The following is an 18,927-nucleotide window of genomic DNA, read 5'->3' on the forward strand; positions in this document are numbered from 1 at the left end:
GGTTGGAAAGGACCTTAAAGCTCATCCAATTCCAACCCCTCTGCCATGGGCAAGGACACTTTCTGCTAGACCAGGTTGCTCCAAGCCCATCCAACCTGGCCTTGAACACTGTCAGGGATGGGGCAGCCACAGCTTCTCTGGGAAACCTGCTCCTGTGTCTCACCACGCTCATCATTTTCTTTTTAATGTCTCGGGTTGTCCACCCACCACCTTCAAAAAGGGTGTACAGTGATTAATAACAGCATTTTGTACTGAATCTGCCTACTGAAAAATATGTGAAATATACGACTTGAAGTTTTCTCTCCTCTCAAGCAGATTTCTGATTTCCTATTTTTCCTCAAAATACTGCTTCTGTGCACACTGAGGCTTGTCATCACACCTTTGGTATGTGCTACTCGCACATATGAACACGATGATACTCATGATCCCATAGAAACATGATAATTTTTTCCCTGCTTACCACACAGGAAGAGTAGTTAAGGACAGCTGCTTCTCCACCTCACATGAGAGGACATCATGGTAACAAGTAAACTGGGGCCTGAACTACAAACGCTTGGATGTACGTTTAATACTAACATCATAAATTACTATATTCTGCTCATTTTTTTGTCCCTCCAAAGTTCTCTCACATAAATAGAAATGCTCATAATAAAATACACCCCTCTAGGCTTGCTTGCCTTGTAGTAGCATCTCTCTCATTTTGTCTGCCTGCTCCCTTCTCCATTCACCCCCATAGTATTTTCTTTCAGAATTTGTACTCTCTTTGGGTAGATAAAACACAAACTATCATTTTCTCCTCCTTCCTGCTGATCTACACCTATGATCTCTCTGCTAGTTCGTATTATAAAAAGAATCAAAACTCACCACAAAAACCATCTCAGATAAGTGGTAATAAACTAATCTTGCTGATGTCATAGCTTGTGACATAGCTATCTCCTCCCTACCACTCAAACAAGACTGTACATAGTGAACAACAAAAGTCAGATGATTTGACTCATCATTTCAGGGGTTTTTCCTGTCTCCAATCCAAAGAGCATAAACAAGGAAAAGCAGTGGAATCATGGTGCTTGCAGTCATTTCCAGGAGCAACACAAAGGGATGCCCTCTGCCAGTACTAACTCCCTTATCTTGCCAGGAATTTCTGGCAGCAGCAGTTGAGTACTGTGTTCCATGGGTTTGAGATTTATGAAACGCTAAATCATGCAGTGCCTATTCAGTTTCTGCTCCACAGAAAGTACCCCTCTCAATACTGCCAATGTGGAAAATCAGCCTGATAAAATTAAACAATCAAGGGTGGTTTCAATCCTACCAAAGACACTGCTGGCTCCAAATCTTTTCCTTTTTTGGGATGAAAACATGAGATGCACCTCCTTGTTGGCAGAATTAAAGTAGGGTTTAATACAGCAAGGGAATGTAGAATTATCTAGAATTTCATAAATGTGAAGAGAGATTCCCAGTATCTAGCTTTCCATGGGAACAGCTGAGTATCCCATCTAAATAGGCCACATTGTTAAGAAAAAAAGAAAGCGCACTGTGCAACTTCCTTAGCTAAACTGAAGATATGTCCAGCAAAACACAGCACAATTACTGAGACACAGAGTCACCAAAGGCTGGGAAAAAAAAATGCAATTTACACTACACTGCATCCTTTGCTGAGCACAGAACAAGTGAACTCAGTCCTCCACCGCAGTCAGGGGAAGTCCACTGGCATCTATCTCCTTCCATTAGCCCCACAGCACATCATGCATGCACTATCAGCCTCCACAGATAAGCAGCATCCTCTTCTTTCCTCTGCCTTTTTTTCTTTTTCTTGAAGACTCTTAGACTCTGGTCACCTGAGCATACTCACTCTCATCCTTTAAATCTGATACAAAGAGGTTTGAACCAGGCCACGCCAAATCATCTAAAATGAGAAGGTTCACCTCAGAGGCTGTTGGCTTACAGTGCTACTTATTCACCAAAAGAAAGAACTTTATTAGCACTGAGTTATTGCTCTCTCTTTTGCTATATATGGCTGGAGTCCTTACATGCCTCTCTTTATGTACCCTTCCAGTACAAGCAATCCTCATCAGAATCTCTGGCTACTCCCATACTAAAGACAATACAAGTAGAACAGAGTATTCTTTCCAAGATGCACCAAAACCATAGAGTTGATGGCTAGATGAAGCCAACTCATGTCAGCAGAGCCCAGGTGAGGAGAGCACTCCATGTAGACACAACATACCATGTCCTAAAAGCCAGATTCATAAGGAGGGTATTCTGGAAGTTGCTGTGCACACATCAACACAAATGCTTTGCATGCTCAAGGGACCATTATCAGAGGTTTTCGTTTAAAAAACATCACCAGCACCATCTCCATCCTTATTACTGAAGATGCAGTAAAACTGATGAGGCAAATGGTATGATGAAAAAAAGACAGTCTGCTGCCGCTGTGAGAAAACATAACCTCTGTGCTTGATTTAACACAAGCCATAAATATTGGCCATAAACGCAAGCCAACACAAGAATCATAGAATTACAGAATCACCTTTGCTGGAAAAGATCTTTAAGATCACCAAGTCCAACCCAGTAGCTCTGCTACTCTCACATTCTGCCAATGCTATTCGCAGTGAGCAAGATTATTTCATCAGCAAGCAAAAGGCAGTGAAAAACCCAGGCTCAGAGATCCATTAAGCACAAGATCAAGTTAAGATCCCAAGTGACTCCTGGTCCCAAACATTCCAAGTGGTCCATCATAAAATCCAGGAGACATGGTAAGACTCATGTAGTTTGTGTACACATAAACCTCTCTCACAGAAACCCTATGGATCCTAAATTATTTCAAAGAATGGCCTGGTGTTTATTGTATTTTTTTTTAATGGAGACATGATCTAGAATCTGACACAGTAGTGGATATATAGCACATGGAGAATCTCTTCAATTTTGCAAGCTAAGCAGTCTTCATGTGTGCTTTCTACTACTAAGCAGTGGTCTGGACTACTTCTGAGCAAACCCTTTCAGAAGAGTTTGGCAGCCACAGTGTGAAAAAAAACATCGCCCACTGAGCTGGAGAACCGACCATCACTCTGAAGCATCACATCTGTCAGCAAGAGCTACACAGATGGAGAAGTGAGGAGCACACTTGGATCAGCCTCTCAGAATACTGGTCAAAAACCTCAGATTTTAAGGTTGTGGATACACAAAGCACTACAAGATGTATTTGCACACAATTCCATTCAAGTGAGGTCAAAATATTTTGAACCCTCTTTCACTGCAGGTGCAGAGAATTAGCTCAATGACTTAGTTGTGAGCAAAGGTTTTCAAAGCATAACATCTTCGCTTTGATACTACTTTATTACACTTTTCATTCACATTAATTCACATCATTCGCATTAGTTACAGTCTGTGCCTTATCATTCAGTAGAGAAACTAAGACAAGAAAGCTCACCTAGGGTCAAAATCATGATGAGAATGAAGGTCGGGATCTGTAACTATGTGACACGGTTCCCACTGCAAACCCACGTGGCACCTTGCTTATCTGTTCATAAAGGTAGTATCTGACAGGTGGATCTGAGCAGAGCCATTACTTACCTATCCTGAACACAGCCTCAACCTTAGATCACTTATTAAGAAAGAGCTACTAAATTACAGACTTTCCTTTTTCTCCCCTTTATTTTTCAATTAAAAAGGAGAAAATGATAAATGCCACATGCAATCATGAGCTGGTAGGACACCACCTTATGTGTGCTTGGTATCGTCACACTGGGCAAAGTACAGAAAGATGTAAACTCGCCAAGAAAAGTCATAGCAGTACTGCTGGACCACTCATTTTACATACTACTGCTTCCAAAAATGTCCTTAATGACTATGGACTTACTGTACGAACAAAACAACATGACAAAGAAGTCTCCCTGCTTTCCCTTGAGAGACTTGGACAACATGGTCAACGGTAATGTGACCTCTGCTTTGACTGAAAATAAACCGGCCCTTCAGCTCCTGCTCCAGCACACAATCCTTTGAAAACACACCTACCAGTTAATATTATGGGATAAAGTGGATTAAATATGAAACAAGAGCAAGATAACCTAAAAGGACATTTTCTGAACCACATTCAGGCACAACAAGGAATCCAAACTTGAGAAAGCAAGTGGGACTACAATGGCATTAAATCACTTTGGTACTTGACAGTTCTTGGCTGCTTTAGGGATCAGAGAGAATAACATTGTAATTTCCAAAGACAGCCTTTAGTTAGTTGGGAGTTTGAAATTCCACATCAGGAATGTTTCCCTGGCTGTTAATCTTTGTTACAAGTCTTCTGCAGAAATAACTCTTAAGATCTTCCAGTCAATCCCTACCTCGGAGCTGTTTTCCATCTGATACAGGATTAACAGTAACAGTACAATGACCCATTTTCTCAAGCACACTGGAATAGAAGCAAATCCTGAGGGGTTTTGAAATTACTAATTTAGGGGATGAGCTTGAGAAACTGATCTCTATTCTTTTTAACGTAACTATTACAATGATGACAACTGAATGAATGATTTTATGTCAGTGCTGTGAAGATTATAAAATTTCTACAGCATTTTCTATAAGCAAAAGACCAAAGTCTGTGGCAGAAAATAATTTCCAGTGTTTCTACCTCAAATGTTTTACTCCTGTTAAAGCTTATGTAATGAAGAAGCAGAAGTGTAGTTTTCTCATTAAAATATATCAATTTCATAAATACCTGTGAATCAGAATTAAGATACCCCCAGTGGCAGAGATAGATGCTCATGGGGTTTAAAGGACTCTCATGAGGAATGCTTATATAACATGGAAAAAGAACTGAAGTGTAAGGGGCTGGATGACCCCAAGTATTGTTAAGAATACTGTATTTCCTAGGTTTGATATTGCTATTAAGTGCCCCACTTTCTTTAGACACAATCCTAGACAGACTTCAGCCTTTTTAATGTGGCTTTAGCTACATGACTGCATATAAAATTAGCATAGGGTAGGTAGGTACAACCTTAAAGAAAGATGAATCTAACGTATTAAATGCCATGAAAATGTATCTTGTTCAACTGAGCTTTGTGAAGTATCAGGTAAAAGGAACATGTTTCTAATAATAATTCTGCAGTTAGTTAAGAGAAGAATCATTCAAAAAATTAAGGATCAAAACTGTAAAATACTTTCTATGCTTTGTTTTCAATGTAATGGAAAAATTCTACATTTTGCCCCAAATGAAAGTGTAACTTTGGAAATGGATGTTCTTTTCTGTGTATTAAAGCAAAAGCTAGAATTAAACTCCAGAGAAAATATATCTGCAATTTTACTTACGGGTTAGTTACTTTCAGCACATGGCTTGCTGAGCTTATAATATCTGTAGGATTTTATGTTCCTTTCAATCCTCCTCCTCTCCCTCTGAGCTTTGCAATTCTTCTCATCACCCACGCCTGCAAACTGTGTCTAGTATTTGAGTCCTCTCCTCCTCCTCACACACTTACTCTTTGCAGACATGTATTTGTAAAATACAAAGATTTGAATAAGTTTTCACCTTTAAAATAGACAGATACTTCTAAATGTATTTTCAAAACTATCTTTAATGAGAAGATGCATGTAGCTTATTTGTCCTCAAAGAGGTATTACAAACAGAATTGTTTCAGAAAGTTGAATAATGAACTTTTTACTTTTTCTGTTCTTAAAGGTTTCAAAAAATGTATCATTTCAGTTTAACTGTGTTAAAACTAATTCTACAGAATGTTACCACGTATTTACTAATAAGCTAAATCCTTCTCTTTGAAGTTTAGAACCTAAAGCTGTGATTTGCAAGCCTAATCTGATGAATATTTTCACTGCAGTTGGCAAGAATATGAAGTATTTCACTGTTTTGCTACTTCATGCAAGAAAAAGGAATGAAAACACAGCAAACAGTTGTATAGATTCTAAGATAGGAAGGAAACATGCAGTTGTACTATTTAGGTTCAACTTTGTAATTTAAAATACACATGTATTTCCCTACAAACTTGCATGGTTTTGACTGCAAGTTTAAAATGCATCAAATGAAAATGAAAACTGATTAAGAATACTGCAAAAAGCGAAACAGAAGGGGAAAAATCAGCAGCAGCTATCTGATATATTATTTATGATAATGTATTTGTGTCAAAACCATTCACATCACGTTTCTCGGTTTTATTCTTATAAAATACACATTGTATTCTTCTTACCATACATGCTGTACTCCAGATATCAGCAGGTGTACTGTAACCTGCTCCTATTAAAACCTCTATGGATCTATATTGTCTTGTCTGGATGTCTTCTGTGAAGTGTTTATGCTAAAAAAGAAACAATCACATTAATGGGAAAAAATAAGAATAAAAAGGCCTGTTCTAAACAATGAAGGCTAAAGAGCAAAAATGATGCAGTGATACTTACCACCCAGCAGGCATTCCCCAGGTCAGCAATTTTAACTCTAATTTTATCTGCATTTCTTGGGTCCAGTGGATTCACCAGTAAGTCAGCAGCACGAGTTTTTGCTAACACAAGCAAAATGCAGAACAGTTAGTATTTTAACCACACTATTCATTACCTCTAAGCAGTTTTGCCTTGACACTTTATCCAGTTTTGTAATTCATGGAAGACATCAAAATCATTTGCTGAATGTTACAAGAAATTTAAGCAACACAAACAGGATTTCTTACCTTGATTTCTAAATATCCTTACACATTCCAAGTGCAAATTTTTGCATTAACTGCCAAAAGACTATAATTGGAATATCAAGAAGAGCTCTAAGCAGAAAGAGTCCATATGTTTCCAAGAACAGAAAATGTTAAACTCAAAGAAGTCCAGATGAAAGAGTTGTTCTTAGAACAGTCTGGTTGAGAAAATAAAATCCTGCACTTCCATTTCTGGTTAAGGTAAACAAAATATGGCTGGATTTTTTTCTTCTTTAAAAAAATCTGTCCCAAGGGGAAGAAGTCACCAAAACCTGGCTTACTTAAGAGCCTGGAGGATTGTCACACATTTCACAGACAACTCAGTGTTGAATCAAAATTCTCTGAAGGTCCTAATTTGCGTTGAGTATGATCCAACTAGAAAGGCATAACTTTAATCTCATTAATCCTGCCACCTTTAGAGGCTCTTGGGACATTGATGATCCTAACACAGGACAGTGGAGGACCGCTGCTTTTCTTTTTTATTTGACATACCACCCGCCAGCTCCCAAACTGAATTGGAAAGAAAGCAGATTGACTTGAATGTGGATGACAGAAGGAGATACCACAGATCACATAGCAGGAGAGGACTGATATCAGTTTACTTATCCCAAAGCTATGAAGATCAAATTGGAAACTGCTGGCAAGATAGGAAAGAGGTACTAGATCCAAAAGGCACTGGGACTCCAAATAGGATATAATGATCTGTGAAAGTACCATAAGCATTGGAAGATGAAAGTACAGCAGACATGGGGCAAAGAAAAAATACAGCACATCTAACAATGAATCAGGAATGACTGAAATCAGATGAGGATCTTCAACTGCTGGGACAGCAAGGGTGACTGAGCCATCAGGGCACTGGTCAACCAGAAAAGAAAGTGGCAGGATCCACCAAGGGAAAGAAAGAAAGAAAAGACGGGACTGAACAGCAGAAGACAGAAGTGGCAGTGACCTCAGCAAGAGCCCTCTAAAAAAGCTGCCACAGAGTCCAAGACTCGAGTTCAAAAAAACCCCATCACTATAGGGCATAAAAGCAAAACACACTGAGAGAATAAAGCTGAGGTTCAGTACTTAAAAGATGGTTAGTCTTCAGTAATCTTAATATTAAAATCTTCCCTTACAAGCATGCTGCTTAATAGAGTCTAATTTTTCTAAACACAATCACATGCATTATTCAAGAAATACCAGGACCTTTCTCAATTCACCAGCCCTGGCAAAAATGAAAACGTGCTAGATAAATCTTTCCCACACATATTTCTGAAGGTGAAGGACTGCAGTAAATAAAGTGGAATGAAGGGGTGGAGAACTCGTCAGTAAGACATCTGAATACATTGGAAAACAGCTTTCTTTAACCTTCTTCTAGGAGAGGGACATGACAAGGTAACAGGAAAATGCCTACACTTTTGTGTTTTTTCTCAGGAGCTCATTAAGTTTATGTCCCTTATTTTCTGAGAGATGAATGTGACCTTGGATTCTATATATGACAAATGTGGATCATTCACAACTGAAAGTGAAGTCAAGAGGAGCACACTTTTTAGTAAGTACTCTCAAAAAAGCATCCAAAGGAGCTCAACCTGAGCACAAAATCAGTAAGCATTTCTGGTTTTCACTTCTGTGTGTCCTAGTTCTGTAAAACTGAGAAATATCACCTCCTCTTCTCACAGTCTCAGCACGATAGTATACTTAGTAAACATTTAAACACTGGAATGAGGAGGAGAGTCATGAGGAAATTAATAGATCTATTTTAAGGGCATTTGGTCACACAGTGAAAACTTGAAAAAGGTAGGAACTTAAGAGCTGCTCATCCATTGAACACAAACTGGTCTGTGCATTGAATGAGACAAGTATCTCCAAAAAATAAGAGATCATGTTACTTTATAATGTACAGCAATGCCCAGACAGAGAGGAAAAAATAAAGTCCACTTCTATACTAGAAAAGGGCATTGAAGTTTTAGGAAAAAAGTAGCAGCATTTAAAAACATTGAATAGGCTGCAACTTTTACCTTTCTTCTTTTGAAATACTCTAATCTGTTTTATTACTGTTTAACTCAACATTATTATTGATGCCATTAATATTGACATTCAGCTTTTCCTCTTTCCGTGGAAGAAGTAAATTCAGCTATGGCTAAATTTAATCTTCCTTCTTTGCACAAAAGATGCTGCTGATGAGATAACATCAAGGAGGAATTAAGTAGGTTTGTCTCTCCAGCTATGGAGATACACTGCTCCCATGACACGTGATGACAGCTTTACTCCCTGGAGGCATGACGATTTTTCACATCACACCAGGAAAAGAGCAGTAGAGGCTTTCTGCCTATAAATACTGCCAGCAGCACAGAGGAAGAAGCTACCAGGCACCTAGGAACCTCTTGTGTATCATTTCAGGGACTACTGAGTTTAAGGAGATGGACTGGAAGACATACTTGCCTGGAACTTGACATTTTCCAGAAACACAGCTCTTCTCAGTTGTATTTTATTTCACATTTCTTGCCTACCTGCAGATTACCTTACCTGTCAGACTCTGTAACAGCTGTGTGAATTGCTCTTCTAAAGTCTTAAACCAAGAAATACATTGACTGTACTTTTCAATACATCTCTATTTATATTTAGTAACTTCATCTGCGGACAATGTTGAAAGCAGGCTTAGTGATCCTCTCCCTAAGCTATCTCATTTTCTTCTGTCTGCTTGTCAGTATTTGATTAAAGTTGAAACCCATATATTTATCATTTAGCCACTGGCACTATAAATAAAATCTATGTGTAATACCCTGCAGCTATTTAATTCAATGGCAAAAAAACAGTTCTTTGCAATGACACCAAGATACCACCTTCCATGTCTTCAGTAAACAGGACTTAGAGGCAGAAGTTTTGGATTGGAGCAGTTCTGTTGGCCAGAATTTAAGTGTCCAAAACCATGATGAATACGGAAAAGCCATAATGAGTTGAGGGATAGCAACATGCCTTGCAGTGACAAAGACTTGTTGAGTTTAATAAAAGATTAAGAGGGGAACTGTTCGAAACAGAAAAGAACCATCAATAAATGAAAATACAGCACATTACAGATTTTTTTCATGTGACTGAAGAAAGACATAACAAGTATTTATAGCTAAAAGCTGCAGCCAGGCAAATCCAAACTTGCAATGATTCTCCTGAAATAATTCTGAGTACTGACCAGTGGAACACACTTCAACCACACCATGCTCTTTAATTATTTCATTTGTCCAAATCAAGAGCGGGTGTCTTTTTGGAAAATATGTTTTAAGCCAAACACAAAGGTTACTGGACTTAATAGTTGGTGTATTATTGGCTTGTTATAAAAGGAAGTCAGGTTACATGATCTCATGGTCACCTTCTAGAAGAATGCCTAACTGCAACCATGAATTTCCTTTCCTCTTTCCTGTGAAGACTGAGCTACCAATGTGAATACTTAACTTAAAATAACTTACCTCACACCCGTAAAAACAAGTTCCAGAACAGAAAAAAAGTAAAAAAAAATAAATAAATAAAAAAATCAGTTTGGTTTTCCTCTTTTAAGACAGCAGATTTGTCTGAATTTAACGAGAATGTTTTTGCATTGTCTTCCAAGTGCATCTATCAAACTCCCATTTTTGAATGCAAGAAAAGTCACCCAATTTACTTAAAGTAAGCTTAGCTAAGCTACTGCCTTTAATGAGACTGTTACATTTATTTTTTAACCTAACCACTGTCTTTCTATTCCACTTATTTGCCTTTTTTTTATTGTAATACACACCCATGTCACTAGACACACGTCTTCCATCAACTCAAAGTGGGTTTTCCCCCTCTATTTGTAAAAGCCATGCAAAATTAATGCACTTGCTTTTCTTCAAACCTGGCCCTAGGAGGTCAAAATTCACCAGAGTGCTTTGGGACTAAACTAACTGAAAATCCCCCTCTTACTTTCTAGGTATCTGCTCTGCCAAAAGTGTTCTAAGACAAAATACTAAATGTAAAATACTAATAAATGAGAATTGTATGATTCAATGAGCAAAATGTTCAGTGTAGATAAAACCAACAAGATGATAGCCAGCAAAGAAAAAGGGGTTCTCAGCAGTGGGCTGCAGCTCTAACGTAACCCTAGCAGTGGTAAATCTGACCCTGCATTCCACCTCCTCCTTAGGTTTGGGAACAGCTACGGAAGAGAGCATGTGGGGGCAGTCTGCGCAGATATTTCTGACTCAGACGCTGGCACACTGGAATCACCTTTTCCAGTGGGCACTTTTCAGACACAAATGCAAAAGCAGGCCAAGACTTAGCAGGGTCAGCACCAACCCAGAAACTAAAAGCATTTAAAACACTTAACCTGTAGATAGATAAATGGTGTGATAGAGGTTTTGTCTGCTTTTATCAAAAGGTCCCTTTGTGTTACTGAAAGTTTCACAAAAAAACTCCAAAACAAAAGTAAAATCTGCCTGTATGTGTCACTGAACACAGATAAAACATATACATAAGGTTTAGCCCCACTACTTATTCTACATAAGACACCACCTATGGCTGCAAGAGACTTCAAGGATGCTGTATGCCACTACGAGGAATACTTACTTTTTGGCAAATCCCCAGTGCTTGAAGCTGAAACTGTTCTGCTCCTGTCGTGAGATGGGCTGCTCTCCTCTCTTTCCGTTACAGCTGATCCTTCAGAAACAGCAGAACCACAAGCTACAGACTCTAGAGCCCCAGAGAACACTGAAGCTGAAAATTCAGAGAACTGTGACTCAGGAATTTTATGACGTCCATTTGGCAATTCACCATTAAACTGTTCATAGGAGCTGCTATAAGAGTAATCACTTTTTGCATTTGGCTCATCAAGATTATACTCCTCTGCATTTGGACATTCTTCCTCTTCCTCATCTTCATCTTCAATCTGTTGTTCCAACAGGAATGGGCCGTTCACAATATGGCCATTTGTTTTGGGGGATTCTATCCACTTAGGGTCTGTAGGGTCAGTGTTGACAAGTTCCTGCTCAATGTCATCATCTTTCTCAGTGTTTTCTTTCTCTGTGTCTTCTTTTTCATCCTGATCATCTGCTTCACCTGAAAAATTTCAGTGAGCAACACATCAGATCATACATCAATAATATGACATTTTGAAATCAGGCATTCATCATTTTTAACTCTTCAGTAACTACCTGACTTCTGACATCACACAAGGAAACTCTAAGTATCAATAAAATATGCAAAGACCTTGAAGTCTAAACTGAAGGCAAAAGAAAGAACTAATTAATAAGGATGCTGGAAAAAATAAACAATGGGGAGTGGTTCAGGAGGGAACAATTCAGAAGATTAGAATGTTATCACAGAATCACAGAACCGTTAGGGTTGGAAGGGACCTCTGGAGATCATCCAGTCCAACCCCGCTGCCAAGGCAGGGCAAAACCTAGAGCAGGTTACACAGGATCGCATCCAGGTGAATTTTGAATGTCTCCAGAGAAGGGAACTCCACAACCCCATCCTGGGCAGCCTGCTACCATGCTCTGGCACCCTCAAAATAAGGAAGGTCTTCCTCATGCTGAGGTAAAACGTGTTTAGTTTATGGCCATTGCCCCTCATCCTGCCACTGGGCACCACTGAAAAGAGTCTGACACCATCCTCCTGGCACCAGGGAGAGAAGATGCATGAGGTCTTGAAAGCAACCTTTACAAATCTGTAACTCAATCTGTGTCAAACAGGGAGTCGTAACAGAAGTAGGAAAATTCACCTAAGAGCAGAACAAAACTAAAACAAACCAGAAAACAAGTCTCAGCAGTTACATTTTTACAGAACGAGCAAGAGTTCATGAGAAAACCTGGGAAGCCAGAATGGAGTTGGACCGTAACAAATACACTCCAAATCACTGGGACTAAACAAGAATTTTAATAAGGCATCTTACCAATTTTATTGAAGAAGCTGCAGTTATTACTACCTGACAGATCATTACAACAAACACTGTTAACAAGGGGAAAGCAACAACGACTTAACTACACTGAAGTTACAAAGTACAAATTCATGTTGATTTTCTTCTATCTCATTAAGAAACTCGGTTATGCCACCTAATGTGGCATGACAACTGGCTGTTCTACTGAACTGTCTGTGTGCTCTTCTGTGGGATTTGACAGCAAGATTGCTATTGATGTTTTTCTTCACCTCTACAGTAGGTTTGGTTCCTGCTTTTTAGACTTTCTAGTTACAATTTTACCTACAGCAGAAAACGAAACTTGATGATTTAGGACAGTTCAGAGGTTTTGTTCAGTGCAGTAGATGCAATGCTGCACTTACTATGAAACAGTAAATTCAGGGTAAATAAAAGCAGGTAATACTAACCATCATCATTTCCAGGTTCTTCATCTACTACCTCTTCTATATCAGCTGTTTTTAGTTTCACCTCTGGGTGGTACTCATCTTCTTGCTCATTTGATGGTACAGACGAGGTTACATTTTCTTCTATTTTTTTCCTTTCAGCTTCTCGCTCTAGTTCTTCTATTTCCTGCAGGCGTTTCTCCAACAGCTCAGCTTGCCTCTTCTGCTTTTTCTTCATTTTTTTCTTTTTGTTTTTGGATATTTTTCCAATCTGAAATATTAAAAGAAAGCAAACTAACAAAAAACCTAAACGATTATTCTCAAGGCACCTCATGGCCAATTCACTTCCAGTATGATTACTTTTAATAATTATTTTCTTATATTAGCATAAGCAATTAATACAGTACATATCTTTAATATTAATAATGGCAATTATTAATAAGTAAATATATTGGTTTTCCCATTTTACTTCAAATAAAAAATGATGCAGGGTTATATGAGACAAAAAAAGCTACTGAAATGTTACATAGTTATACATTGTTTTACGTGGCTGTTTATTAGATAAAAGAGCAAAATATATCTAAAATATCACAGTGAATTTCCTATGATCCTATAATCTCAACTAGGCACACTAATATTCAACTTTAATCTAGATTAACTGTTGATGTTGCATGTGGAAGATAGTCTGGTACCATACCTAACTATTTACGTATAAATTTCATACATGATTTCTCTCTGTACACTGAAGGAAATGACCAGCAAAAGTATGCTGAGAAAAACTAGAGATTGAAAATGGTAAAGGATTTTAAATAAATCCTGTGTTGTTCAGTTATTTCCTTGTGAAAGGAAAGCATTTTTATTATTCACTTCTGGCCCAAAACATGTGAATCACAAACAACAGATGGCCATTATGAAAAGTTTCACATTTTATATAACATATGGATTGAAAAACTCAGGTAACAATAACAAGAAAACTAACACATCTGAGCTAGGACTGAAACACTTTCTCATATTGTAACTGAATTCTGACTTCTATTTTTACTAATTCATAGATGAGATCTATCCAGTTCTCATTCACTGTTTAGGTATCACCACAAGAAATCCTAATATAATAAAAAAGTGCAAGGAACAAAGGAAAATACTGTTTTCTCAAAGGTTTATCTGTAAATCCTGTTATCTTCAAAAGAAGCTACAGGACAGTTAGAACAGGACAGTTAATTTGACAATCCTATTATTTTTCACCCATGTTGTATGCCCACATACATTCTGTACATACAGAAAACAGGTCTAACCTTAGATATTTCAGTGGTTATTTGCTGCATGTATATAGCAAAAAGATCTTCCAAGTCTCACAAAACCCCTTCTCCATCAAGTCCTTTTTTATTAAGGCTTTGAAGTTCTTAAGATACATGCAATGCATGGTATTTAGTGTGTGCACCCATTTTTTGTCAGGATCTGAACAGAATGGATTATTCCTCGAGAGATGAAATGGCAATGCTTAACTGTCTCTGACATAGCTTTAGAATTGTACGTCTATTAGAGTTTCCATCAGAGAAATACTGTACATAAAGCTGGTAAGGCCAAAGACACTAAAAGAAATGTATTCTTTGAATGACAAAAGCTTTAGTCAAAGGAAGCTTGCAAAAAGGGTAGTGACTACCAACAGTCTAACAGCAACTAAACACAGAAAATAAAGTTAATCTGAATTATGTAACAATACTTACAGGCTTTTGTTGTGGAGCTGTACTCACTAAAAAGAAAAAAAAAAGAAGAAAATTGTTTCTACAAAACCAACTCTAAAAAGGCAGAAAGTCATAGAAATTGTGTAAAAATAGCCTTAAATAAACATATGGCAGTGATTTATTTTTTTAAGTCATATTTTTTCTCTTTACAAGTACCTGCTGCCTGAAATCATTTGATGTCTCCATTGGAGCATCTGGAATTGGAAGGAGTTAGCATCAATTTCACTGTTATGGTTGGTGGAGAGTTAATTAAAGTTAGAAAGGAAAGTGTGAATCAGTGAGAAGTGGACAGAAAACATTAAATGACTGCAGAGTTCTCACATATTAACTGTATGTAGTCAGCTGACTGAGAAGATACAGGCAGATTTTAGATAGTTCAGGGAACAGCAACAAAACTACTGTATTGCACTCAGCAGAAAAGTCAAATATTCCTGTTTCCTTCACTCTGAAACAAGGCAGTTTGATTGCCAGGACTGGAGGCATGAAGAAGTGCCTCTGGAAGAAAACACACCACCACAGAAAAAAAAATCTCCAGCATGGACTTCTTCCTAAGCATCTCTCAGAAAGATTCAGTCACTGACTAGGTCTGATGAGATTGTAGTACTAACTGTAAAAATGCACAGAACAGCAATACAAGTCACACAACATCCCCTACACCCCCCACCCCCCCACCCCCCCCCCAAATAATCAAGCCCAATAGAAATAACCAAATGTGGGAGACAGAGGCAAAGTGGAAGTGAGAAAGAGGAACTGAACGGGGGAGGAGAACAGCTCATGAACTTCTTCAGACACGAAAGCATATGGCAATTAAGAAATGCAAAATAAAAAGTGGAGACAGTTAATACTTCAGAACTCTCCTATGGCTTCAGCTTCTGCTGCTAAGTTCAGGGGAAAAAACTACTTGTATGCCTCCTGAGAGGGCAAGGCATTCAAAAACATTCTTAAACTTGAGTACCAGCTCTGATCTAAAAAGGGAAATTATGCAGAACCTATTCTTGAAATGCTGTAAAGAAAACACATGCTCAGCTCCTGTGTGGAAGGCCACAGATTCAATTACAATTTGCTAAGAACAAAGTGTGGTAAGAACTCCATCAATACATTCCTTAAAATAATACTTATTTTAATGTCAAGAAGCACCATATAGGCTGCATGAACAAAATCAAGTTACTTCCCACACAAATAACATACAGTCTTTAACTATGTGATTACACATTATGTAAAGTTCAATACAATATATTCATGATTGATAAGAATTTGCATCTAAACATATAGAATACTGTGAAATATTTATGGATTTTGAGCACAGCATTTGTTACAGCAGATACTTTTATTGTACCTCTGAGATCTTAATCTGTGATATATTTTCTGACAATATTACAATGGTATTTAAATGACATTATTTCTCTACTGCCTGTAACTGATGGGCTTTGATTGGTAAATAAAAAGCAACCATGGTACTGAAGATCACTAGAAAAGCCACCCTTCCTCCTTGTTTCTCTTCACTGATGGCTGAGAACTTCTTTACCTTGGTTACTCCTAGCTAAACATAATATACAATTCTTTTCTATACTCCTGGCAAGTCCAATATAAGACATATCACATACAGTGCTAGGGAGCAGGGCTTATTAGGAATTCAGTTAGGTATAATAAATTCTATTTTCAAGGGTGAAAAACTATCAACTCTTAAGAGTTTTCATTGCAGTCTAGCAAGTTATAACTGACGAAAAGGCAGATTATTTCACAAGGATGCTGATGAACTTGTAATAGAACCAGACACATAATTTAGGTAAGATCATTGTCAGTATTAGAAATGTAAGGCTCCAGTGTGGCTAAACCTCAGCCATTAACGCTTGTGCAGTAGGAGGAGAGTAAGTTTACATAAATAAATCTTTTTCTGCATCTGGAGACCCTGTAAACCTGAATGTGCAAAACTGAGAAGAAAACATTTCCCTCAGTCAAATGCTCTGGACAGTTTCCAGAGCATAAATAAGAATTAACTAGACATGCATTTTTCATATGCAATTATTTAAAATGTTGATTTTGATTAAACATAATATCATTAGCATTAATACATTGATGGAACTTTACTACACTGCATTTCAATATACTATCATACCTGCTGAGCCAGAGGGGGGAGGAGCACCAGCTTTCTGCCACTCGGTAGCTTCAGCAGCCATTCTACGAACATAGGCATCATCCACGCACATCAAAATGTTTTCTGGCTTTATATCCGTATGAATGATCTTGCACTTGCTGTGTAGATAATCTAGACCTTGAAGTACCTAATTACAAAAGGATGTTTTAAAAATTTAATTACCCAAACCAAGCTAAATGCATTTGTTCTTAGCACACAGATGTTCAACCAATTGCCTGCAGTCCATTTGTGGCCCAGATAATTTATTTAGCTCATAAAAACAGTTATTGAGATTTTCATGAGTAAGATACTCACTGGCTAAACTGTCTTGATAACAGCAACCTGCTGTCAGACTTCCAAGTGCTCCTTAGCTGATCTGCACATGTGTAAAAAATACTTGCTGTATCTTTCTTTGAAAAGGGAATCTGGCTGATCCTCACTGGTTTAAAATATAGTTATTTGGAAAAGAAAACCCTGTAAGTACTACATCCTTGAAGTAAACTGAAGTCCAGTTTGTGAATAACCATCTTATAACTGACTATAAAAATAAAACCAAAGAGAGAACTGTGTTGTTGGGATGAAATGCTATCTGTAGTTTTCCTCAGAGTGCCAATAGCTATCCAGCTTTTCATGTGACCAACACATCACAACTTGCCTACCTGTATTTGTCGCATGTATTTTTTCACTAGTCTTTTACACTCTCTGCAAGCTAAAACCTGCTGGCTCATATCAAACCTGCATATCCAAAGTCTTCAAAATGCATTCCGGGACAAAAAGTAAAACATGACTTTTACACAATGAAAAAAAATATTCTATTCTAACTGGAACAGAAATACAGTAGTTTGTGTGATTTTACATGTATTTTAGATAAAACCTACGTATGATAAATTCTGGAAGTCAACTGCTACAATTATTCGGTACAGAATAACGTAACAGCATAAACCAGGCTACTATGACAATCTACATAACTATCGTAGAGAAACATCAGCAACAAAGAAAAAAAGCAGAAAACTAGCTGAACCCATTTAAAAGACTTGTTTCAATGTTCTACAGCAAGAAACAGACCTCCAGACTCATGAGCTCCAACTACAAGAACATCCTGCCAGTCTCTGTATTTTGTAAATAAGCTTTTTGCTCTCAGGATCCTTTAAGACAGAGCTAATGAGGGTCAACTTTAAAAGCAAACCTATTGATTCAAAATACCAGTAACAAAATACATAGGTATTAGTCCACCACCCAGTTCTGAGCTAGTTCCAGAACTGGCACATCCATCCAGCATGCAAGGTAGCTCAAGAGAAGAGCAGCTGCAAAATGCATATGATATTTACACTCAGGCTAACTTATCCTAGAAACAATTCAAGTGCATGGCTCTGCTTTCCCCAGTTCTGGAGCTAGAGTAGAACAGCTACTGTTTTGAAAAGCTTTCTTTGTACACCTAGATGAAAACTCATGCGTTCACCTGAGCAGGACTTAGTGCCAATGGTACACCAAAAACCTGCTCCATTCTTGACAAATCTGGATTTTTTTCTTGCAGATCCTTCAGGCTCCTGTTCTTGCTGACCCACTTCTCACTGGGTTGTGGTCACCATCCCTGAAGATCGCACCTGAAAGTCCTCCTCTGCTACATTACAGGAGACTGTTGGCAAAGATGCCATGAAGCTGGGTTCAGAAGCTTTCCTTCCAAAAATGGTTTGTGGCTTGGCTTACAGGCAGTGTAACCAAGGTAAGAGTAAACTGCTGCTAAACATGGTCTATCAAGGAATTACATGTAATTTCTCATATTTTGGCCAAACAAAGGTGCAACCGGCACAAAAAAAATTCCAAAGAAAGACAATATTTACCAAAACCAGTGGATATTTATATGCACACATGATACAAACATACACATTCCCTTTCCTTCACAGGCAGCTCAGTTCAGCTGGAGCACAACAACTCCTGATTTCTAGTATCTGAGCCACCTAGTTGTACAGGTATTAATGGACCTAAAATTCCAACTGTAGAGTAACAATCTCATCAAATTTGTTATTTAGCTAATTCTGATGAAAGAGGTAACAAGCTGATATTCACCAGCTGACATACAATAATATTTACA

General features: G+C 38.0%; 1 protein-coding gene across 5 annotated transcripts in view; it reads right to left on the reverse strand.

The window, feature by feature from the left end:
• SRPK2 (SRSF protein kinase 2) overlaps positions 1-18,927 on the reverse strand; it is a 151,292-nt gene that overhangs the window by 12,917 nt on the left and 119,448 nt on the right. For all 5 annotated transcript variants that reach the window (XM_062638270.1, XM_062638269.1, XM_062638266.1 and 2 more), the window contains 6 exons: positions 16,818-16,983; positions 14,684-14,709; positions 12,984-13,230; positions 11,229-11,717; positions 6,391-6,491; positions 6,183-6,290 (listed from right to left, as the gene is read on the reverse strand). In XM_062638270.1, the coding sequence (XP_062494254.1) occupies positions 6,183-6,290; positions 6,391-6,491; positions 11,229-11,717; positions 12,984-13,230; positions 14,684-14,709; positions 16,818-16,983 (1,137 nt within the window). The remainder of the gene's footprint in view (positions 1-6,182; positions 6,291-6,390; positions 6,492-11,228; positions 11,718-12,983; positions 13,231-14,683; positions 14,710-16,817; positions 16,984-18,927) is intronic.

This window comes from Pezoporus occidentalis, unplaced genomic scaffold (assembly GCF_034315485.1).
Source record: "Pezoporus occidentalis ecotype Australia unplaced genomic scaffold, CSIRO_AGI_Poc_V1 ctg56, whole genome shotgun sequence".
In the NCBI taxonomy this organism is placed as follows: domain Eukaryota; kingdom Metazoa; phylum Chordata; class Aves; order Psittaciformes; family Psittacidae; genus Pezoporus; species Pezoporus occidentalis.